At 44.2% G+C, this 25,250-nt stretch overlaps 2 protein-coding genes across 2 annotated transcripts in view; both read left to right on the forward strand.

Moving 5' to 3' along the window:
- LOC136628738 (zinc finger protein 268-like) overlaps nt 1-25,250 on the forward strand; it is a 451,149-nt gene that overhangs the window by 301,281 nt on the left and 124,618 nt on the right. The gene's annotated exons all lie outside the window — the stretch shown is intronic.
- Nucleotides 4,033-25,250, forward strand: part of LOC136629115 (zinc finger protein 585A-like) — a 39,705-nt gene continuing 18,487 nt past the window's right edge. The window contains exons 1-2 of the mRNA XM_066605251.1: nt 4,033-4,111; nt 10,604-10,693. Coding sequence (XP_066461348.1) covers nt 10,637-10,693 — 57 coding nt within the window. The 5' untranslated portion in view covers nt 4,033-4,111; nt 10,604-10,636. The remainder of the gene's footprint in view (nt 4,112-10,603; nt 10,694-25,250) is intronic.

A 25,250-nucleotide genomic window follows, 5' to 3' on the forward strand; every position in this document is an offset into this window, starting at 1 on the left:
CTTTGTAATATACATCGTGCATTAAATATGAGCCATACTGAAGTTATTTACTTACCTGCTCCGTTGCTGGCGTCCCCGTCGCCATGGTGCTGTCTAACTTCAGCGTCTAATCGCCCGATTAGCCGTGCTTGCGCAGATGGGTCTTTTCCCTTCGGCTCGGTTCGGCAGCAGCGGCATTCTGGCTCCGCCCCCTTGTACGCGTCATCGCGAAGCTCCGCCCCGTCACATGTGCCGATTCCAGCCAATCAGGAGCCAATAATCTATTCAGTGTGGTATGTGTGGGCGGCACTTTGTTAGTGATTTGCTCACCACATGCTATGTTCACTATTTATACAAGTGTTAGTGTATGTTGTAGGTAGCTTGATGAAGGCCAGATTTTGGCTGAAATGTAGCCTATCTATTTTACGATGACCATGGAATAATAAAGGATACATTTTATTTTTCACTCCAGTTTATGCTGCCACTATTATTATTTTTCATGGGACTGTATATTGGGCCGTCTGACCTTACTCCGCAGAGGCATTTTGTGAGTGCTGCTGTGTTCCTATTTTCTTCTTCCCCTTGATGATGGAGGAATTTAATCCACCACCTGACCCTAAGGTGTTCGGTTCAGGGGATACTTTCCTACATCATCTGAAAGACTGGGCTTCAAAGCGTATGACAGACTTAGGAACTACCCTGCATGATGTTAGGCAGGAGAAGACAGAATCAGCAGAAGATTTTTTGTCTAGGATTCTGGTAGCGTGGAGGGACTTGGGATACAGTCCTAATGTCTCTGCACATGCCCAACTTCTTACACACGCCCTAAAGGACAAACTAGAAGCCGCCCGTTCTGAATGGCGTGCTCTAGAGGCTCAGGCTCTTCTTCAAGTTGTCAGCAGTTTGGGGGCTCCTGTACCACGGTACTTGTAAACCTGGACAATAATGAATCCCGAAAACCTATCACTTGCTACAGCTGTGGCAAACAGGGCACATGCATAGAGAATGTAGGGCACCTCCTAAGGCTCAGAATGGACAGTCCAAATCCAGACCATCCTCCCCTGATCATTAGGAAACAGGTAATCCAGTGTCTGTACTCATTGATGACGTCTGCCCTTTGCAAGTTAGCAAATCCAGAAGGGGCCCAGTACCTATTGTCTCTGACTGTAGGTTTAGAAGGTCCTCTCCCCTTTCTGGTAGACACTGGAGCAGCCACTAGTGTAATACATAGCAGACGTGTCAAAGAGAGTGACGTTAGTAAATAAAGTCTTTTATGTGTAGGAGTAGATGGAACACCAAAAAATACTACTTTGTCTAAGCCAATGGAAGTGAAGTTCACAACCAATTATTCTCTGACTACTCGACTGTTGGTTAGTGAAACCCCTCCTCTCAACCTATTAGGAGCCGATTTGCTGCAGAAAATCCACACCTCTTAGAGTTCAGGGAAGATGGGTTGGATAAAATCACGGGTCAGTTAGCAGAGGAAGAAATCTGTATACTAGCTGCATGTTGTCAGTCCTCAGAAACCCCTATAGCCGTATGCACACCTTTGTTGTCAGAGGAGGAGCTGGAACAATGCTTACAATAAGTTCCAGCCTTGCCTTTGAAGTGAGGGAACATTGGATATAGGCAGACTAGCAGTACCACCAGTTCAGGTTAGGTAGAAATCAGGAATCCCATTGCCATGTATTTCTCTATCCCTCTGTATAAAAGACAGTAGGTATTTGTTTGCTTTAATACACATAGGCAAGTAATATACCTGGGTGGTGACGCTGCAGGGAGCTCAGATATCACCCTCCCTGTTCTCACAGCTCATGGGTCAAGTGTTGGAAGGCTGGCAACCTGAATCACAGGCTGTTGTTTTCTTACAATATGTTGATGACCTTTTGCTCTGTGCTCCAGACAAAGCTATATGGATAGAAGCTTCAATTTCTTCTTGAATTCCTGGTAAAGAATGGATGTAAGGCATCAAAGAAGAAGCTCCAGTTCTGATGTTCATCTGTGACTTTTCTTGGACATTGTCTCACATCAGGAGCTCATCATCTCACCCAGGATCGTAAATCTGCTGTCATGGACATTAAGGTACCCACTTCTGTCTCTAAACTACATACCTTTCTAGGACTTGTTTCTTATTGTACACCATGGATTGTGAATGCCATGCAGCTGATGTAGCCACTGTATGACTGTCTCAAGAAAGAACACTTCCAACTTACAGAAGTAGCCATCTTGGCAGCCCCAGCGCTTACCCAACTACGACAAACCCTTCAGGCTCTACTGCAATGAGAGCAATGGACAAAGAGCAGCACGGAGGGCACCAACGACCCGTAGCCTACTACTCCAGCAGGTTAGACGCCGTCGTCAGACGATCACCTTCCTGTCTACGAGTAGTAGCGACAGTCTCCAGGATGTTGGACAAGTCAGCAGACCTAGTTCTGGATCATGAGGTACAACTGTTAGCACCGCATGATATCTCTGCCATTCTAACACAGGTTCAGCCCAAGCGCTTGTCTGCAGCCTGTTGCCTGAGACTCCAATGTGCCCTCCTGATGCCTGCCAACGTTACCATCACCTGCTGTCAGACTTTGAATCCTGCCACTCTCTTACTGGAACAGGATGACACTGAGCAAGCGACTCAAGAAGAACCTCACAACTGCGCCCAGCTCATGCAGATGGAAACTTCTGGTTTTGATTCCATCAAGGACACTCCACTACTTAGTCCTGACTTAACCTTGTTTGTTGATGGCTCCAGGTAGGCTGTAGATGGACAATTTCACACTGAATATGCGGTCACCACACAGACCCCTGTCCTTCATCAACAGTCATTACTTGCACACGTCTCAGCCCAACAAGCTGAACTGCAGGCCCTTACACACACCTGTATGCTGGCACAAGACAGCTAACATTTACACGGACCCTAGATATGTCTTGGCAGACCAAGCAGACAAAGAAGCAGCCCTGCTGCCCCTCACATCGGCAGTTCTGGCCCCTGCCAAGAAGAAGACGACATGTCACCATCGCTAAATATCTCACAACATCTTCTTTTGTCTTTTCAGAAACAAGCATCTTCCCATGAAGTATCGGATTGGTAAGCAGAAGAAGCCACTTCAGATTCGGGTTCCTCCTATAAAGCTTCCAGTTAAAGGGGTTGTCCCGCGAAACCAAGTGGGGTTATACACTTCTGTATGGCCATATTAATGCACTTTGTAATGTACATCGTGCATTAAATATGAGCCATACAGAAGTTATTCACTTACCTGCTCCGTTGCTAGCGTCCTCGTCTCCATGGTGCCGTCTAATTTCAGCGTCTAATCTCCCGATTAGACGCGCTTGCGCAGTCCGGTCTTCTCCCTTCTGAATGGGGCCGCTCGTGCTGGAGAGCTGCTCCTCGTAGCTCCGCCCCGTCACCTGTGCCGATTCCAGCCAATCAGGAGGCTGGAATCGGCAATGGAACGCACAGAGCCCACGGTGCACCATGGGAGAAGACCTGCGGTCCACCGTGGGTGAAGATCCCGGTGGCCATCTTCGCAGGGTAAGTAAGAAGTCACCGGAGCGCGGGGATTCGGGTAAGTACTATGCGGTTTGTTTTTTTTTAAACCCCTGCATCGGGTTTGTCTCGCGCCGAACAGGGGGGCTATTGAAAAAAAAAAAAAACGTTTCGGCGCGGGACAACCCCTTTAACTAAAATCCCCAAGTCCATATCCATGTTAGTGTTCCCAGTGGTTTCCCATGTAGTGTGCAATGGCGACATGTATTCCCTCTGCCCGTGTGCAGAACCGCACATTTATCAGTGTTTAACCTCATTTGTCACTTTTCTGCCCCAACGTATACAGATCTATATGTAACCGTATACCGCCTTCTCAAACTTCACACAATATTCCATGCACATCGCACACACAGCTCTACTACATCCACCCGAAACACGTCATCCCATACAACAACAGAACAAACCAGCACAGCAGAGTCCTGCGTACACTGATCACCCCCTGGTCATGTGATCCCTGACTCCTCCCACACAGGTGACTGATCACATGACGGTGACATCACAGGTCCTGAAAGCTGCCGTCTGGCTCTGCAGGTGGAGGTCTGTGTGTCCCTCATTCAGGACCCCTGAGTTTCTTTCAGCAAAAACAAGGTGCTCTCTTTATTTTCTGGGTTATTCTTTATTTTCTTTGGTCCGTTCTCCTTCCAGTGTAGATAACGGGATAATTCGATGAGGTCTGTTGCTGCTATTGAAGCAATACCCTACACAGATATAGATTAAAATTAAATGCCTTTTATTAGTATATTTTAAAATTGTGGGCTCACATATAACACTTCTTAACGATACAAAAGAAAAGGACAGGTAACATATAAACAAAGAATAGGCCCTAGTAGAAATATGTAGGGTAACGTATCTCTCAGATAGATTTTTGGAGATCGATACCGCACATGAATATGGAAGAGGATAAAGGTCCAAATTTTTGGAAATCGATACCACTCATGAATATGGAAAAGGATAAAGGTCCAGATGAAAAAGGAGTATTATCCAACTCCAGAAAATATGCGTACCTGGATATAAATGCGGTACGAGGAATAATACCTCTTTAGGGCACAATGTTGTAATGTATATTCATGTTGCTAAGACAATTTTTTCATGACCTCCCATTAATAGCACAGTTGCCGCATATACGGGTGCTAATTATATGGGCTCATTACAGGTCAGTGGTACTGACCAGCACGTAAAACGGCTCGCTCGACGCGTTTCCCTGCCCTTGTAGGGGGCAGTTCCTCAGGAGCACGGGTAATGGTTGCCCGTAGATACGTGTTTCTAAAGTTGTCACATAGAAATAATAGAGCAACAGGATTGATGCGTCAGGACATAGTCCTGCTAAAATTTAGTCCTGCTAAGATGAACCTGCTCGATAATTCCCGTAGAGTAACGGTTACCGCTCCTTACTAGTCACTTCCGGCGCGGCACTTGTATTAGTACCGCTGTCGGACTCTCTGAATATTTAAGAGAGAGAGAGGGCCTTTCACTTAATCTGGCGTACACTGTGATATATGTCAGTATATGACTATCTCAAACAGCGCCTCCAGATAGCAAATGGCGACCGCTATTCAGGCTTAGTTATCAGCCACTAGAGCGATGCCCGGGGGTGCCCTCTTGGAAGATTCCTGCAATATCTATTAGGGTGTTCACATTGGTCAGCGCATTACAATGACCGATGTGAATTGATGCGACACCCAAATAGAGATAGCTCTGTCACTCGATATTAACAAAAGCGAGTGTTCTTCTATGGTCTCTAGCCGACCCTTTTAACCCAGCTGGTAGAGATCCCGGCTGTGTTATATCCAGGTCAGGTGCCTTCACAGGTGAAGCTCGATTAAATAGCAGTATGTGCCTCAGATAGGTTAGCTTCAGAGGAGAGGCAGTTATCTCGGCTAGATTTGGGGGATAATACCCCATTCAGAGTTCTATCATGGAGACCAAGGAAGACAGAGCCCCTCTAGTATCAATCCTAGCTGGATTGAACAGGGGTAAGAAGCAGGGACAGAGTAGGAGAGGTGGCGCCTGCGGCTCTGATGGTGGGTCGGCTAGCCGAGATCTCTACCAGCTGGGTTAAAAGGGTCGGCTAGAGACCATAGAAGAACACTCGCTTTTGTTAATATCGAGTGACAGAGCTATCTCTATTTGGGTGTCACATCAATTCACATCGGTCATTGTAATGCGCTGACCAATGCGAACACCCTAATAGATATTGCAGGAATCTTCCAAGAGGGCACCCCCGGGCATCGCTCTAGTGGCTGATAACTAAGCCTGAATAGCGGTCGCCATTTGCTATCTGGAGGCGCTGTTTGAGATAGTCATATACTGACATATATCACAGTGTACGCCAGATTAAAGGGGTTGTCCCGAGGCAGCAAGTGGGTCTATACACTTCTGCATGGCCATAATAATGCACTTTGTAATGTACATTGTGCATTAATTATGAGCCATACAGAAGTTATAAAAAGTTTTATACTTACCTCCTCCGTTGCTGGCGTCCTCGTCTCCATGGTGCCGACTAATTTTCGCCCTCCGATGGCCAAATTAGCCGCGCTTGCGCAGTCCGGGTCTTCTCCTCTTCTCTATGGGGCTCCGTGTAGCTCCGTGTAGCTCCGCCCCGTCACGTGCCGATTCCAGCCAATCAGGAGGCTGGAATCGGCAATGGACCGCACAGAAGCCCTGCGGTCCATGAAGACAGAGGATCCCGGCGGCCATCTTCAGCAGGTGAGTATGAAGACGCCGGACCGCCGGGATTCAGGTAAGCGCTGTGCGGGTGGTTTTTTTAACCCCTGCATCGGGGTTGTCTCGCGCCGAACGGGGGGGGGGTTTAAAAAAAAAAAAAAAACCGTTTCGGCGCGGGACATCTCCTTTAAGTGAAAGGCCCTCTCTCTCTCTTAAATATTCAGAGAGTCCGACAGCGGTACTAATACAAGTGCCGCGCCGGAAGTGACTAGTAAGGAGCGGTAACCGTTACTCTACGGGAATTATCGAGCAGGTTCATCTTAGCAGGACTAAATTTTAGCAGGACTATGTCCTGACGCATCAATCCTGTTGCTCTATTATTTCTATGTGACAACTTTAGAAACACGTATCTACGGGCAACCATTACCCGTGCTCCTGAGGAACTGCCCCCTACAAGGGCAGGGAAACGCGTCGAGCGAGCCGTTTTACGTGCTGGTCAGTACCACTGACCTGTAATGAGCCCATATAATTAGCACCCGTATATGCGGCAACTGTGCTATTAATGGGAGGTCATGAAAAAATTGTCTTAGCAACATGAATATACATTACAACATTGTGCCCTAAAGAGGTATTATTCCTCGTACCACATTTATATCCAGGTACACATATTTTCTGGATTCGGATAATACTCCTTTTTCATCTGGACCTTTATCCTTTTCCATATTCATGAGTGGTATCGATTTCCAAAAATTTGGACCTTTATCCTCTTCCATATTCATGTGCGGTATCGATCTCCAAAAATCTATCTGAGAGATACGTTACCCTACATATTTCTACTAGGGCCTATTCTTTGTTTATATGTTACCTGTCCTTTTCTTTTGTATCGTTAAGAAGTGTTATATGTGAGCCCACAATTTTAAAATATACTAATAAAAGGCATTTAATTTTAATCTATATCTGTGAAGGGTTTCTGCAAACAATATATAGATTTTCATACCACTGTGATTTGAAGCAATACCCTAAACCTAAGGTGACCAGATGTCCCAATTTAGGTGGGACAGTCCCGCTTTGGGACCCTGTGTCCCACTTTTCACCAGGACAGTCACTTGTCCTGCTTTCGGGACGTCTGTTTACCATTAAAGTGATTACCAGCTGAGGAGCCACAGCCTCTCGAATTGTAATCACTCAACAGCGCCGCGGCTGGATACACATGTCGGCTGTGTCTGCATCCGGGATCTTCCTCCCCTGACCTCTTCTCCTTAGTTGCACAGGAGAAGAGGATAGCGGAGGAGGCGCTACTGCTGGCGCACACACCTCTGTCTAGTATTACTACTGAGACTACTGTGGGGGTCATTGTTACTACTGAGGCCAATATAGGGGACACTATTAGTAATAGTGTCCCCTATATCTGCCCCAATAATAATAGTATTAGCATTGAGGTCACTGTGAGCATCACTATAACTACTGGGGCCACTGTGGGGGTCACTATAACTGCCGGGGCCACTGTGGGGGTCACTATAACTGCCGGGGCCACTGTGGGGGTCACTATAACTACTGGGGCCACTGTGGGGGTCACTATGACTACTAGGGCCACTGTGGGGGTCACTATGACTACTGGGGCCACTGTGGGGGTCACTATGACTACTGGGGCCACTGTGGGCGATCATTTTGCATAAAGTATTAATTGGTATTTATGTAGCTACTCAGCTACTTAAATACCAATTACGTGTTCAAATGAAGCCTTCACTGAATGCAGTTAATAGCCCGAGGCTATTATCTGCGCTCAGATCCTTTGTTCTCCACGGGGAAACAATGCTATTAGCACTACCCGTGGGGAACTACTGATAAAAGTGAATGACGATTTTTAGGTTAGCTTGATTTTAATGATCAGCTAGCAGTGCCCAAAAAGCGGGGCCCCACGCCAATTTACACACACTGATTATCGCTAAAATGATTGCCGATTAGCGATTTTGTTTTGCGATAATCGTCCAGTATAAATAGGCCTTAACATTTGTATCACTCACTATTATCACTTAACACTCACTATTATGATTGCCTCTTTCTGACTGTCTCCGATTTCTTTACTCAGGATGGATGAGAAACTCCACTATTCTCTGTGCTTCATCCCTCTGTCCCTTCTGATGACACACTCGCTGTCTCACCGCACTATATCCCTCTCCTGTTCTTGTCTTGCATCTGCCCTCTTTTGCTTCCAATCACCAACTGACAGTTTACGCACACTTGAAATTACCTTTTCCAAGCGGGCTCTGGTGTTGCTAAGCAACTAAAGCACCAATCAGTAAGCTGTTGCTGGGATAGCTATTTCAGGAATAACAGCTTCTAGCTCAGGTGGGGCACCTCCTATGTCCCCTTGAGGCTCATAGTGAGATCCTAGGAACTTATTAACTCTCTTTGACACTCTGAGTCACTACACTGACAGCGGGAAGCCTTCAGAGAAGGTCAGGGGGAACACTGCATAGCATGAAATCAGCTGCGGACACTAATAGTACAGATTTTGACTGTTTTTTTGATGCAGAAATGTTGCAGAATTTGCTCCCTGTCTTTTTTTAAATGGCCTTGTACGTTTTATAATGACGGAGGTAAAATCATACCTTGTGATAAGCCCCGCCCCTGACCACACCCCTCTGTCCCGCTTTGACCCTGGGAAAATCTGGTCACCTTACTAAACCGCAGGTGTGAGCAGACGCTAAATAACCTTTATTAACCCCTCCAAAAGCAGATATTTTATCATTTGGCTTATTTTACTTTGAAGAGCCATAACTTTATTTTTCATCGACATATTAGAGCTTGTTTATATTTTGCAACACAGTTTGTGTCTCTTTAAGTCTTTGAGTCATCAATGCACATCCGCCTGCATGGGGTTTTTTTATACAGCGGGATCGTTGGCTGATCCCGCTCTATACACAGCAGGTGCGGTTTGTCTTTGCCAGCTGCCACCTGCTAGCAACAGCTGCGATCAGTGCTGACGCTAATCGTGGCTGTTAACTCTTTAACTGCCCCGATTGGAGGTCAGGAATGGTGATTAAATACTTTGCAACTTTCCACCTATTAAGTCTATCCATTTCTCCTAGTAATGCTCCCGGTTACTACTTTATTACTCTAGGATTCTACAGTTTATATAATGTTGTTTCTAAGAAAACCAATAAAAACTTATGTAAACCAGAAGTGACACATGACTTCTTACACAACCAGATGTCAGACAATGATGTCTTGGTCTGCAATGGCCTGCGATTGCTATGAATAGTGATAATGCATTGCAGTACAGAAGTACTGCAGTGTATTATCAAAATGATCATGGGATCAAAGTCCCACAGTAGAATAAAACTTTTTGTGCACTTTTCCCCTTTCTTAAAAATATTTAAAAAAACACGTTGGGTATCGCCACATTTGTAATGGCCTGCACAATAAAGTGAACACACTTTTATCCTGCATGGCAAATGCTTTTTTTTTTTTTTTAAATACAAGCCCTTAGACTTTCATGTCAATGGAAAAATAAAGGAATGGTTTTTGAAAAAAGGAGGTGAAAAGCCCCCAAAATTGTTGCTTCCTTATGGCAAAAATAGGCCACATCTAATGCCACACTAAGTGTTGAAGCGTTGACCTCTATGATTGGCTGCAGCAGTTTGTGATGTCAGCACCTGGATGGCCACTAATAAAAGCTATTCTGATGAAAAGTTCTGGTGCAGTTCGGATCCTCTCGTGTGAGTTTCACCCATGATAGAGTATCAGAGGTGTTTCCCATTGATTTCAAGGAGAAACTTCACATTGTACCCACATGCACATTACACAGAATACAAGAGCCATGCAAGGCATTAAAGCTCCCATTGAAAAAAATGGGCGATGCATTCCGAGAAACCCAAAAAGTTAGAACATGTATACTAGAGATGAGCGAGCATGCTCGTTTAAGGCTGATACTCGAGCGGGCATCGGTCTTCTCGAGTAACTGATTACTTGTCCAAGCAAATGCGGGGTGGCAGCGGGGTTGGAGAGTGAGAGAGATCTCTCTTTCTCACCCTCACTACCCCCCACCGCCCCCCGCATTTGCTCGGATGAGTAATCAGTTACCCGAGAAGACCGAAGCTTGCTTGAGTATCAACCTTAAACGAGCATGCTCACTCATCTCTAATGTATATGACTCCATTCAAAAGAATGGGATTCATATTTATGCGTCTCGCAATACACAAATCTCGCAAGATTTTCTCAGCCATGTGAAAGTGGCATAAAAATGCAATTACATGAAGGAACTGACTTGAGAAGTTACTCAACTCATGTTCTGATCCATACAGAAAGAGAGAATACAAAATACACAAATGTTTCCCCTTATTATCTTCAGTAATTGTACATTTTTATGTGGGATTTTGTGTGTTATTCACATTGGCTCATCTTCTTATTCAGGAATCTAGGATCAAAGATAAAGACAGAAACAAAATGGCGGAGAGCATATTAAATCTCACACTAGAGGTACTATTCCAGCTTACTAGAGAGGTGAGAGATTCTGATGATGTCACATTACATTATTCTTATCTATGGTAATAACAGATGATGTCACTGGGGAGGTGAGAGATTCTGATGATATTACCAAAGATAAAAATGATGTAATGTGACATCATCAGAATCTCTCACCTCCCCAGTGACATCATCTATTATTACCAAAGATAAGAATGATGTAATTGGACAACAGGCGATGTTACTGGAGAGGTGAGATATTCTGATGATGTCACATTACATTATTCATATCTATGGTAATAACAGATGATGTCACTGGGGAGGGGAGAGATTCTGATGATGTCACATTACATCATTCTTATCTATGGTAATAACAGATGATGTCACTGGAGAGGTGATGGACTCTGGAAATGTCTGCAGGGATATTTATTAATGTCTCTCTATATACAGGATTACACAATAGTGAAGAAGACCTCTAGTGATGGCTGTCGGGCCCCTGTGTGTGATGGATGGGGAAGACCGCTGAGCCCAATCACGGGGCCCCCACCTCACCCCCTGATACATGAGGACATCAATGTACAAAAGATTCTAGAACTCGCCAACAAGATGATTGAGCTGCTGACTGGAGAGGTGAGGCTGCAGGGAATGCTGGGACATTATACAGTAACCGCACTGGAGGCTTCTGGGTAATGACTGTATATTGTGTTGTCAGGTTCCTATAAGGTGTCAGGATGTCGCTGTCTATTTCTCCATGGAGGAGTGGGAGTATCTAGAAGGACACAAGGATCTGTACAAGGAGGCCATGATGGAGACCCGCCAGCCGCTCCCATCACCAGGTAATAGACAGGACTAAATGCACATGTAATTTAACCCCTTCAAAACCAAGACTATCTAAGCACTGAAAATTGCATTTTTATGCTAGCCTCCATGCATGACCATACTGCCCCTTCCCTCTGCAATAAAGTGCAAAGGCTGACACTGATAATGTGACATGTTCACCGCCTAGAGGCACTGACTCACAAGTCTCTTTACGATTCTCCACTGAGCATTTACGAGAAGAGTAGTGACAGATACACTGAGACATGAACCTATGAAGATGAAGGCTTCGCCACAGCAGGACAAAACTGCAGGCGAAAAACTTAGTAGCTGAACACCGTCATTCACTTGTCTTCGCCCTGAGGTGTACTGATAGACTGTGATCTGTTTCACCAGCATGTTCTTAGTCATTGATAATTTTAATTTTGCATCCTGGCTTGATTGCAATTTGTATATAAAGTTTTATATAGAACACTAGCTTACCCGTCGCGCGTTGCTGCGACGACAGACAGACATACATTCATTCGTTTTTATATATCTAGATAACAACCAATCACAGCGCAGCTTTCATGTTACCTCAGTGGTATAATATATAACAACCAATCACAGCGCAGCTTTCATGTTACCTCAGTGATATAATATATAACAACCAATCACAGCGCAGCTTTAATGTTACCTCAGCAGTAAGAGAAATAACAACCAATCACAGCGCAGCTTTCATGTTACCTCTGCGGTATTATATATAGCAACCAATCACAGCGCAGCTTTCATGTTACCTCAGTGGTATAATATATAACAACCAATCACAGCGCAGCTTTCATGTTACCTTAGCAGTATAAAATATAACAACCAATCACAGCGCAGCTTTCATGTTACCTCAGCAGTAAGAGAAATAACAACCAATCACAGCGCAACGTTTATTCTGCCTCAGCAATATAAAAAATAGCAACCAATCACAGTGCAGCTTTCATGTTACCTCTGCGGTATAATATATAGCAACCAATCACAGCGCAGCTTTCATGTTACCTCAGTGGTATAATATATAACAACGAATCGCAGCACAGCTTTCATGCAACCTCAGTAGTATAAGAAGTAGCCACCAATCACAGCACAGCTTTCATGTTACCTCAGCAGTATAAGAAGTAGCCACCAATCACAGCACAGCTTTTATTTTACCTCAGCATTCTCAATATCCAGCAATTGTCTTGTGAAACGTTCGGCGGATGCATCATTTTGTAGTTGAACACGCATCCCGTTGCTCGTAATGCCTTTTGCTTTTGTGCTTGAGATGGAAATCAAACGATCTTTGTCTGGGGGGGCATAACTGTCGACGACACTCGCACGCACGCCACCTATCGTAGGATAGATGTACTATGCCAGTAATCTTCCCAGGAGTGTACTCAGCAACTTCCCAAAGTTTCATGGCGATCGGATGAATGGTGTAGTAATGCATAAAGGACAGACAGACATACATTCATTTATATATATCAGGAAGTGAGAGAATTAGATTCCGTACGTAAAATTTGGACGCTAATTCTTTTGCGCATAGAACTGAATAATGGAGTTGGGACCCATTAGCTTTTCCTATTTATGACATATTCAATGCCCGTGCCAAATTTCACGTTTCTATGACATCGGAAAGTGAGAAAAATACATTCCGTACGTCAAATTTGGACGCTAATTCTTTTGCGCCTAGAATTGAATAATCGAGTTGGGACCCATTAGCTTTTCCTATTTATGACATAATCAATGCTCGTGCCAAATTTCAAGTTCTATGACATTTTAAAGTGAGAAAATTAGATTCCGTACGAAAAATTTGGACGCTAATACTTTGGCGCATAGAATTGAATAATCGATTTGGGACCCATTAACTTTTCCTATTTATGACATAATCAATGCTTGTGCCAAATTTCAAGTTTCTATGACATTGGGAAGCGAGAAAAGTAGATTCCGTACGTAAAATTTGGACGCTAATTCTTTGGCGCTTAGAATTGAATAATCGAGTTGGGACCCATTACCTTTTCCTATTTATGACATAATCAATGCTCGTGCCAAATTTCATGTTTCTACAACATCGAGAAGTGAGAGAATTAGTGGCAATGATGGAAATCGAACGATCTACGTGGGGGGGGGGGCGTAACTTTCGACGACGCTCACACGCGCGCCATTTATCGTAGCATAAATGTACTATGCCTATAATCTTCCCAGGAGTGTACTCAACAACTTCCCAAAGTTTCATGGCGATTGGATGAATAGTGTAGTAGCGCATAAAGGACAGACAGACACACACGCATTAATTCAATTTTATATATATAGATTACACTCACTGTCAAAAAAAAAAAACCATCTATAAGGAGTTGTTGGAATGGAATGAAACTTTTTCTGTGACTGTAACATTTGATATGAGTGAATGATTACAAAATCAAAGCAAAAGGATCATTTATTGTGGAGAACTGACCCCTTGAAGCGAGGCTCTAGTACTCTGTTGTACCCCCTCTAGATGTGATACAGGAAGGCTAGGAGACATACAGGTTCCATATGGTATCCTGCAGCATATCGCTCCACATTTGCTGTAACTCAGCCTCTAGCTTGTGCAAACTCATAGGCTGTTGAAGTTGGTGTCTCAGATGGTCCCATACATGTTCTGTTGACGATAAATGTGGCGACTGGGCACCCACGATAGTGTGGCAGTGTTGTGGAGACATTCCTGTGACACCCTTGCCTCTCAGAAGCTGCCACAACAGGCTTCAGGATGTCCTGAACATATCACTGAACTGTCATTACTCCTGATACCTCTACTAGGGGTGACCGACTGTCATATTTGATGGCCACCCTGACCACCACACCAGCAGGGGGCAATGTGCTGCTCCACAGCAAAGGTAGAATTGAGGTGCTCACCTCTAGGACCCCAGACAGGAACATGAGCATCCTCAGTGCCCAAACTAAATCTGGATTTATCATTGAAGACAACCTGGTTCCACTCCATAGCAATCCACTTCCATCATTCATGACACATCTGCAAATGGAGGGGACGGTGAATGGGTTCTTTGAAACTAAATGTCCTTCAGTCAAGCACCTGGAAATAGTTCTGATAGACCCAGGGCCCTGTACCGAATGTGTCACCTGTCTCTGGATGGCAGACAACAAAATAGTTGGAGGTGATTGAGCTTGTCAGATGATGCTCTTTACTGGTGGTCTGTCGAGGGCATCCAGAATTCGGTCACCTTTTGTGCCCTCACACATCCACTGGCCTCAACACCTCCTAACCGTCTAGTCAGAATAGCCCAGGTGGCTGGCAATTCATAGATACGACCATCCAGCTTCCCACATTCCAGTAATACACCCCCCACTCAAACTGTCAACTGATTGCATCATAGAGGCATCTAGTGGTCAACAAACTCTACACAAAAGTAGCTATTGAGAACCTTTTTATAGGCTAAGGATGGAACTAACTCAGGTGGCAAAACCACTCATCTAATCACTCCACAACTGTATTCATTTACATATCTGCCTGAGATGTAACTGCATGCCGAATTTTTCAGTAAAATGACAATTCCTTCTAGGAACTTGATTTTTTCCCCACAAAGTGTATTATAAAATATCCAAATAATTTTTAATGTTTACAAGATATATAAGTTATTTGTTTATTCTTCGCAGATGATGGTACCGGGAGCTCAGAGGGACATTTGATATCTGCAGATTGTAAATCAGAAGAGTTTGGTTTCACACAAGATACATATGAAGTACCAACCATTATACAGGTCCCATCTTCTGATCCATCACAGGCTGATAAGCAGAATAAATGTCACAGCAGACGAGAAGATGAAAATGCTCACACAGGAGAAAAGCCATATTCATGTTCAGAATGTGGGAAATGTTTTACTTTGAGAACATATCTTATTAACCATCAGAGAATTCACACAGGGGAGAAGCCATTTTTATGTACAGAATGTGGCAAATGTTTTGCTTTGAGCTCAAATCTTGTTAACCATCGGAGAATTCACACAGGTGAAAAGCCATTTTCATGTGCAGAATGTGGGAAATGTTTTACATATAAATCACATCTGACTAGCCATCAGAAAATTCACACAGGGGAGAAGCCTTATTCATGCACTATTTGTGGAAAGTGTTTTAATCGGAATTCAACTCTAACTACGCATCAAATAATTCACACCGGAGAGAAGCCATTTTCATGTACTGTTTGTGGAAAGCGTTTTAACCGGAAATTCTCTCTAACTGTACATCAAATAACTCACACAAATGAAAAGCCGTTTTCATGTCTAGAATGTGGAAAATGTTTCTCAAGCAAAGGTTATTTTGTTGAACATCAAAGAATTCACAAAGGAAAAACTATTTCATGTTCAGAATGTGGGAAATGTTTCTCCCACAAATCAAATCTTCTTAAACATCAAAGAGCTCACATAGGGGAGAAGCCATTTTCATGTTGTTAGAAAGCGTTTTGCCATATACTATATATTGTATATGCTATAAATCAGAGACGTCAGACAGAGGTGAAGCTGTATTCATGTTCAGAATGTGGGAAATGTTTTACCCACAAATGAAATCTTAAACAACATAGACAACACACACAGGGAAGAAGACGTTTTATTTTAAACATAGTTTAATGACAAAAGGCAGAAGAAAAAAATATTGTTGCTATATCTGTTTTCCTTTTGTTGTAACAGCAGCACAAAGATGTGGGGATTATCCTGTAGCTGTGTACTAGTAGAACAGATGGAATTCTTAATGATCTAAAGGAAATTGGGGCTGGAGGATTTGAATTATTACAAAAAATTTTTTAGCAATGGGGTCGAAGTTTGTGTTGCTCTTAGGACCAAGGGAAAACAAATTAACAATCTTAATCAATGCTTCCCTTACCTGCAGCTGGGCAAATTGCAGACATCTTGAAACAAGGGGGCAACACTCTACTTATTGATTCTTTGCCTAAACGTGATGTATTTGTCAATAAAAGTAAGACAAAAAACAACAACTTATGAAGTGCTTAGAATTATACTTCTGTAACCATAGAAACATTTGACTAACAGATCTAAAAACACTGAAGCAGCAAACTTTGGGAAAACCAAAATGTGTCAATGTCAACTTTTGGCCACAGCTGTATATATCAACAGACAGAGAAGCTGCTCTGTAGTGTGGCGGATATAGTCTGTAGAGCACTCAGTGCACTGCACCTAGTCGATTCAGTCTACCTGTTTTCTGTAAACTAAGAAACCAAAAACAGGAAAAGATTTTAAAAAATGTACTCTGCTATCAGATAAGTTTCAAAGTTCTGAGTTACCATATAAAGTTGTGATGGACGTTATGTACCAACTTGTAGGCTTAAAAAAGGAAAATGTGAGGAAAGCAAGAGGTATTGCACGTGTCCGGAGTATTCGTGGTGGTAAAGGAAGAGCCGAGTTGTTACCTCAAGCAGCTCCAACTGAAGCAACGACTTTATATTTTGCATGCGTCGAGGCAAGCCGGCTGCCATTCCTCAAAAGTGGTTCTGCCCATGCGTTACGTCCTCCGCATGCGGAACAGCTCATAGAGTGGATGACACAGGCAAAGGGCAGTTAGTCTGCACCAGTCAGCCATGAGCATATCCTCTCCACTTCACCCCGTGCAAAATCCACCAGACACTCCGAAGCAGTCCACATGAATCAATCGGAAGAGTGGTTGGATCATTCAGTGTCATAAATGTCAACAAAAACTCTAAACAAGCAGAGGAAGAAGTCCAAAACATTGTATGCACTGACGACCAATCATTTTTTTCCTCCAAAGAGGAAGATGGGAATGGATCAGTGAATGTAGTTAGCCCTCCACGGGCACCATCTGTGTAGGGGAATGTGAAAACAGAGGTGCTTTGAGGAATGGTCAGTCATGATTACGCAGTGATCAGTATGACCATCTCTAGTGAGCTCGGGGACTGGGGAACCAGTTTTAGTAATATCACAGTGGCTAGGGACATTTACTCCCAGCTGGCTATGCTACAAATTAAGGGAATAGGGGTTGTAGTTCGTGATGCCAATTTGTAGTTGTAGTTACAATGGCAAGAAGGCCCTGAAATACAACATTTGGTTACAATGGCACTTAGGCTTGAAAATCCTTAAAATTGAGGCACGAAGTGAAAAGTAAAGTGTCTCTCATAAGGTATACAGCCATTTATATTAGTTCTTCTGTTCTTGGTGCCCAGGTGCAGTTCAGGTACACAGACCAGAATAAATGTTCTGCACCAGGCTGTTTTGCACTCTGATAAATGTTGGGGAGTCTCTAGCACTCAACATAGCATAGTTCCATATTTAGGTGTGGCTCCTGTTAAACATGGTCCATGTTTAAAAATGGGTCTCTGAGAATCAAAGTCACTCAGGGCGCAGACCTAGTTACTAAACTGGGGAAAGCAAATAAGAAAATAGTTCGCTTGAAAATGAATACACAGCTAATTCTTATGTATAGTATCTGGCTTATGAAATATGGGGAACTTGGGTATAGAGGCAGTACGATAAACTGGGGCATCAATTCAACTTGGATAAAACAGGAAAACAAATAAAGTCAGTCTGGTTTGAAACTTAGTCCAAGTCAGAGGCGTAACTTGAAGCTCCTGGGCCCCAATGCAAAACCTGGAACGGGGCCCCCAGCTATAATGCTTTATTCATAGTACTGGGCTTCCTATATGGAGAAGAGAGGCCTTATGGGCACCCCAAGGCTCCTGGGCCAGGGTGCAACCGCATCCCTGCATCCTCTATAGTTACGCCCCTGGTCCAAGTACTTGGCTGATAACTGTCCTTTGGTACTTCTTTCAGAAGTTTAGGACTGCTTGATGCAGGCTTCTGCAGGAGCATGGCCAACCATGGCCCAAAATACCAAGATAGTAGGTTGGAGGGATCCACTACTGGAAAGCTTGAACTTCATTCTTTCTCAGGCTCAGAGGGTTACATATACTCAGGTGATGCATCTTGAAATTTCAAGTCAGGAGAAATGTGTTCTGCAAAACAGTCCTTCATCAGGTTTCTGTGCACAACTTTGGATTCCTGACCTTCTTGCTCGATGCAGTAAATATACCTTCCAGTCAATGGAATAGCTGTAATTACATATGGCTGTCTTTCCCACTGGGTATCTAATTTGCCAGTTTGGTGATTATTTTTTAGCCATACTCTGTCTCTGGCATAAAAAAGTTCAGTTCTAGCCTGCTTGTTGAAATCCAGTTGTTTAATGTGAGCCTCTTCCATTCTGGTTTCCACAATTTCCTGGGCATCAGTCAGACGTCTTTGGTGGTCATTCACCCAATCAGTAGTAGGCAAGGAGTAGATTTCATCTGGCACTGTTACACCCAAAGCAAGGTCGACAGGTACTTTACCTTGGCTTCCAAACATGAGGTAGTATGGTGTGTAGCCAGTTGAGCAGTATACAGTTTTGTACACCTGCATCCCTCTTCTGGGGAGGTGTAGTCCTCAAATTCAGTATGAATTGACTTATTTCTCAGTGTCCATTGCTCTGTGCGTGATAGACTGTGGTTCTGAGTTTCTGACTATTATAGAAACCACACAGTTCATGAAGAAGTTGAGACTCAAAGGCACAACCTCTATCCAGCAAAATCTTCTCTGGACATTCCTAAGGTAACAAGAAATTCTTCTAGAGCACTGCAGTAATAGTTTTGGCAGTCAGATCTTTCACATGGATGGACACTATGAATTTAGTGTAGCGATCAATGATGGTTAGGACGTAGGTATGGTCAGTTATGCTAGGTTCCACTTGGAGATAGTCAAGGGCAACTATTTCCAGTGGGTGTGGCTAACTATGGGATGAAGTGGAGCTTTCTTGTCAGCTTTCTCATTCCACCTAGTTTCACAGGTGGGACATTCTTGACACCACTTTTCTATGTCCCCTCACAGATCCAATAAAATCCATGGCAGATAATCGCCTCTGTTTTCTGGACACTGAAATGTCCTGACTGGTCATGGTAGGCTGTAAGAACCATATTTGAATCTCTTCCTGGGATGACAATTTAATGAATGTGGTTGCCTGTAATGTGGCCTAAGGTGTTGCAAAATATTAGACCTTTCTTCAACAAGAAGTTGCTTCTATTCTCTCCACAGACGACTCAACTCTGGATCTGCATTTCCTCAACGGATTCTCCCATGAACTGTTCCAGTAGTCAGGAATAGAGATGAGCGAGCATACTCGCTAAGGACAATTACTCGATCGAGCATTGTCCTTAGCGAGTACCTGCCCGCTCGGAAGAAAAGGTTCGGCTGCCAGCGCGGGTGAGAGGTGAATTGCAGCAGTGAGCAGGGTGGAGCGGGGGGCAGAAAGGGAGAGAGAGAGATCTCCCCTCCGTTCCTCCTCACTCTCCCCTGCCGCTCCCCGCCCGCCGCCGAACCTTTTCTTCCGAGCGGGCAGGTACTCGCTAAGGACAATGCTCAATCGAGTAATTGTCCTTAGCGAGTATGCTCGCTCATCTCCAGTCAGGAACTCTTAGTATTATCGAATAATTCTGTTTAATAATTCGACTAAAGGTGATCTTGTATTCACTTCTTGTGACTGTGATGTAGACACTTGAGACTTCTTTCACACTCTGGTAGTGGTTGCATTTTGTTCAGCAAAGTGGGCATAGAAAGTAAGCATTTCAACATCTTCTGAGAAGTCTTCCTCTGGAGAGGGATCTATTGTTGTTGGCAAGCGGGACAAGGCATCAGTGTTGTTATTGGTCTTTCCACCATGATATTTGACCATGAAGTTTTAGTTGGTAAGTCTTGAAACCCACCTGTGTTCTAGAGCTAGATGAGCTGTATTCAAATTAGCAAGGGGGTTGTTGTTGGTGTAGACCGCAAATGAGGTAGCAGCCTTCCATTTTTCTGTCATGGCCCATACATTCAAACTTAAAAAGAACTGTAATTTTGATCATTGCATTCTGCTCCCTTGAGAGATTGGCTAGCAAAGTTGATTACCCATTCTTTCCTGTTTTGTACTTGGCTTAAGACTGTTCCTAGTCCCTTCAGGCTTGCGTCTGTGTACAGACGGAAAGGCTTGCTATAATCACAGTAGCTCAATATGGGTGGCACAGTCAGTTTAGCCTTGAGTTTTTGTAAGGCAAGTTCATGTTCCTCTTTCCAATCAATAGAGATTGGTCTCTTCTGTCTCTCTTTTGGGTGACCTCATACGAGTTCCTGTAATGGTTTAGCAACCCAGGTGAAATATCCTACAAATCCCAAGAAACTTCTGACCTCTTTCACAGTCTTAGGTGTAGGCCAATTCTTGACTATAGCAGCCCCCTCTGGGTCAGGCATCACTCCTTCAGGATTTACAATGTGTCCCAAGTAGTGCACTTGAGTTTGCAGTAGGTGTCATTTAGAAGGCTTAACTTTGAGGCCATGTTGGAACAAAATCTGGAAGACTTCAGCCAGGTGTTGTAGGTGATCCTCATAGGGCTTACAAGGAGACAGTCTCAAAGTTCTTGTGGCCTAATCAGCCCCTTATGAACCTTTGAAAGGTTACTGGAGCATTACAAAGTCCAAAAGACATTCATTCAAGACATTTATTAAACTCAAATAAGCCCATTGGGGTAGTAAATGCAGTCTTCTCTCGGTTTACTTCTGACATGGGCACCTGCCAGTGCCTCCTGGTTAAATCCCAAATGGAGAACTAAGCAGCTTAACGTAAGGCTGTCAAGGATTCCTCAATACATGGCAATGGATAGGCATCTTTATGTGTGATGTTGTTAGCCCATACAAAATCAGATGTTCCCATCTTTTTCACCACGACCAGAGATGTGGCCCATGGGCTATGACTTTCCCTGAGCACTTCAGCTTCTTTCATCTTCTGGAGCATCTTTTTACTGCCTGATACGGCTGGTGGAATTGGTCAGTACCTCTGCTTGATTGGGGAATGAGAGCCATTTGGGATTGTATGCTATATTTCGGAGACTCTCCCAAAGCCCATTGGATGTTTGCTGAAGGTTTGATGAAAGTCATGGGAAACCTTCAAAACTCCTTCAGTTTGCTTGGAAGGCGTAGCCATATCACCTACATGCATATCAGACCACCATGGGGTAATTGAAGGCATACTGCCATTTTTTCTTGCTGTGCAGATTGTTGGGCTTCAACCATTTTTGGGTTCACTATGTCCTGAATAGTAATTAGAGATATAATTCACTACAATTAGTACTTCTTCATCTCCACTTGTATTACTAGTATTCAGCAAATAGATTGAGACTTTTCCTGCAGAGACAGTTACTAGGCTCCTTGTAGGCATAACCAGAGGGTGATCTTCCAAGTGTATAGGCTCTACCAAGGCTTGCCCTTAGATTCTTGGTCGGGCTTGGCAACACAGCATGGTTTCAGTACCAGGTTGTAAGATGACTGGTCTCACATCACAGAAACGGGCACTGCAAATCTGTTCTCGTGTTAGTGAATCGCTGCTGTGCTGACAACCCCTTGATAGTCCATTGCAAGACTGTTTGTTGATCTTAGGAAGTTAATTTACGGAGGGCTTCCAAAATCTTGTCATAGAACATTTATTCCTAGAAGCACAGAAGGGGCTCCTTTTTGGGAGAGCTTGGTTTTATCTGCATGAATAGTGGGCTTCTGGTACCCTACCAGGGATACTGACTGTCTATTAGTTGCTATTACATCTAGCCACTGATCTGGAGACAGTATCAGGAGGTTGAGGTCCCAATGTCTCTCAAAGGTGGCCTTCTCTATTGTGGTTACCTGTGACCCCGTGTCCAATAGGGTAGTGAAGGGGACTCCATGAATACAGATGGTGACTTCTGGACAAGGGCCAAAATATGTAGAGAGCCACTTGAAAATTTTCAGGACCTACAATTCTTCCACCCAAGGGACAGTCCTCTGCCTCAGGAGATGCTCTTTTAGTTGCCAGCATCAATGTTCCACATGTCCACTTCAGTGACAGTATTTTCAGATAGGCTTCCCTTTTCTATCGAACCGGTTTGTGGATCTCCTTCCTGGTGGAGGGTAATAACCTCCATTTGAGCTATTAGTTGGTTTTCTGCTGTGAATGCAGCTATTGGCTCCTGTGGATGAAATTCCAGGCACTCTACCTTCTGGCATACCTTGGCTAGTCTGCAAGCTAATTGGGCCATCTGCTTCTGCAGTTCGGTGATAGCATCTGAAGGCAAAGCAGGTGTTTCGCTAGTTTGAACAGTGGAGATGTTCTTTGTCGTAGAGGGAGGAAGCAGAAGTTGAACATCCCCGATGTCATTGAGTGATGACTTTTCAGCTACTGGACAGAAATCTTTCCTAGGACCTCAATAGCCAATTCTTTGAAGCACAGAAAGGAGGCCTCAAGATGTTGGATGGACATCATCATCAGCTGGCTGGGTAAAGTTTTTGTAGCAGTTCACTCAGTGAATCGTTCTTGAAGGGCTTGATCTGCTCTCTCTGCTTCTCAAGGATCTACTTGGATGACTACCTGGAGAGTCCCCCCCAGTTGCTCAAGGTACTGTTGCACCGTCTTTTTCTGGGTTTGGGGCTAGGAGTTAACTTCCCATAAAGCAGCACCTTCTAGTTGGCTAATCAGGATTTTAACCCTTTCCAATCCACTGTCTGACGTCTAAAGACATTCTGATTGAAGGCTGTACAGCTCTGACATCGGTAGACGTCCGGCAGGGTATTCTTACTGTATATTACTGGCCGCTCTAATGTCGGGGGCCTCTCCAGCATGTCACATACTGCAGTACTAGCTCTAGCCAGCAGATGGCGCCATTGTATAATGGCAGAAAGAGAAAGCCCCCTAGGAAACTCTGAATCCAAAGTTGGATTGCAAAGGGTTAACCTTTTATTAGGTTGCTATGCAATGCAGGTGGAACATGGCCATCCTATTCCCCCGAAAGTCTCTTAAAGTGTGGGCTTCCCAACTGTGTGGTGCTTTCTCCTGCAGTGGTATTAACTGTAGAAGGCTGGGAAATGTTAAGCTTAGTCTCCACTCTGCAGCAGCGCTGACAACAAAACTGAATTCTACCTCTCCCAGGATGGCTGCTCCCAAATGTTACTTCCTGTGGGTACTGCTGAAATCTTCCTCCCCACAGAAACCAGCACAATCTCTGGTAAAGCCAGCAAACAGTCCATGACCGGTATAACACACGCCAGTCGCTTACCAAATGGCTGATTGACCTGTTTGTGGAAGGACTCTAAGTAGGTTGGAAAGCTCGCTATAACATCATGTATTTTTGTTAGCCATTACAAGGTGTCATATCTACAGGATTACTTGGTTTCTCTCACTGAGAACAATCACATTTCCCCTGTTTGCTGTAAGGCTGCCGTTAGGGCCCTGAGGATTTGATCCTGTTGATGATGCCAAAATGATCTTGTAGGGAGCCCAGGAGATGGGGCAGTAGTTTGGGTGATGTCACGGTGTGGGCCTGACCCCCAACCGGCTGTGCTGCACATGAAGGTAATAGTGGTGGTAGTTCCTAATGCCAATTTGTAGTGCGTTGCCAATAATGTGTACGGTGTAGTAGAGCTATGTATATAATGTGTACGGTGTAGTACAGCTGTGTATATAATGTGTACGGTGTAGCAGATCTGTGTATATAATGTGTACGGTGCAGTAGAGCTGTGTATATAATGTGTACGGTGCAGTAGAGCTGTGTATATAATGTGTACGGTGCAGTAGAGCTGTGTATATAATGTGTACGGTGCAGTAGAGCTGTGTATATAATGTGTACGGTGCAGTAGAGCTGTGTATATAATGTGTACGGTGCAGTAGAGCTGTGTATATAATGTGTACGGTGCAGTAGAGCTGTGTATATAATGTGTACGGTGCAGTAGAGCTGTGTATATAATGTGTACGGTGCAGTAGAGCTGTGTATATAATGTGTACGGTGCAGTAGAGCTGTGTATATAATGTGTACGGTGCAGTAGAGCTGTGTATATAATGTGTACGGTGCAGTAGAGCTGTGTATATAATGTGTACGGTGCAGTAGAGCTGTGTATATAATGTGTACGGTGTAGCAGAGTTGTGTATATAATGTGTACGGTGCAGTAGAGCTGTGTATATAATGTGTACGGTGCAGTAGAGCTGTGTATATAATGTGTACGGTGCAGTAGAGCTGTGTGTGTATAATGTGTACGGTGTAGTAGAGCCGTGTGTGTATAATGTGTACGGTGTAGTAGAGCCGTGTGTGTATAATGTGTACGGTGTAGTAGAGCCGTGTGTGTATAATGTGTACGGTGTAGTAGAGCCGTGTGTGTATAATGTGTACGGTGTAGTAGAGCCGTGTGTGTATAATGTGTACGGTGTAGTAGAGCCGTGTGTGTATAATGTGTACGGTGTAGCAGTGCCGAGTGTGTATAATGTGTACGGTGTAGCAGTGCCGAGTGTGTATAATGTGTACGGTGTAGCAGTGCCGAGTGTGTATAATGTGTACGGTGTAGCAGTGCCGTGTGTGTATAATGTGTACGGTGTAGCAGTGCCGTGTGTGTATAATGTGTACGGTGTAGCAGTGCCGTGTGTGTATAATGTGTACGGTGTAGCAGTGCCGTGTGTGTATAATGTGTACGGTGCAGCAGTGCCGTGTGTGTGTCATGTGTACGGTGCAGCAGTGCCGTGTGTGTGTCATGTGTACGGTGCAGCAGAGCCGTGTGTGTGTCATGTGTACGGTGCAGCAGAGCCGTGTGTGTGTCATGTGTACGGTGCAGCAGAGCCGTGTGTGTGTCATGTGTACGGTGCAGCAGAGCTTTGCGTGTAATATGTTTGAACTCCTCCCACACACGTGACTCATCACATGACGGTGACATCATCACAGGTCCTTGAAGCTGCTGTGGGC

This window comes from Eleutherodactylus coqui, chromosome 5, assembly GCF_035609145.1.
Source record: "Eleutherodactylus coqui strain aEleCoq1 chromosome 5, aEleCoq1.hap1, whole genome shotgun sequence".
NCBI classification, from domain to species: domain Eukaryota; kingdom Metazoa; phylum Chordata; class Amphibia; order Anura; family Eleutherodactylidae; genus Eleutherodactylus; species Eleutherodactylus coqui.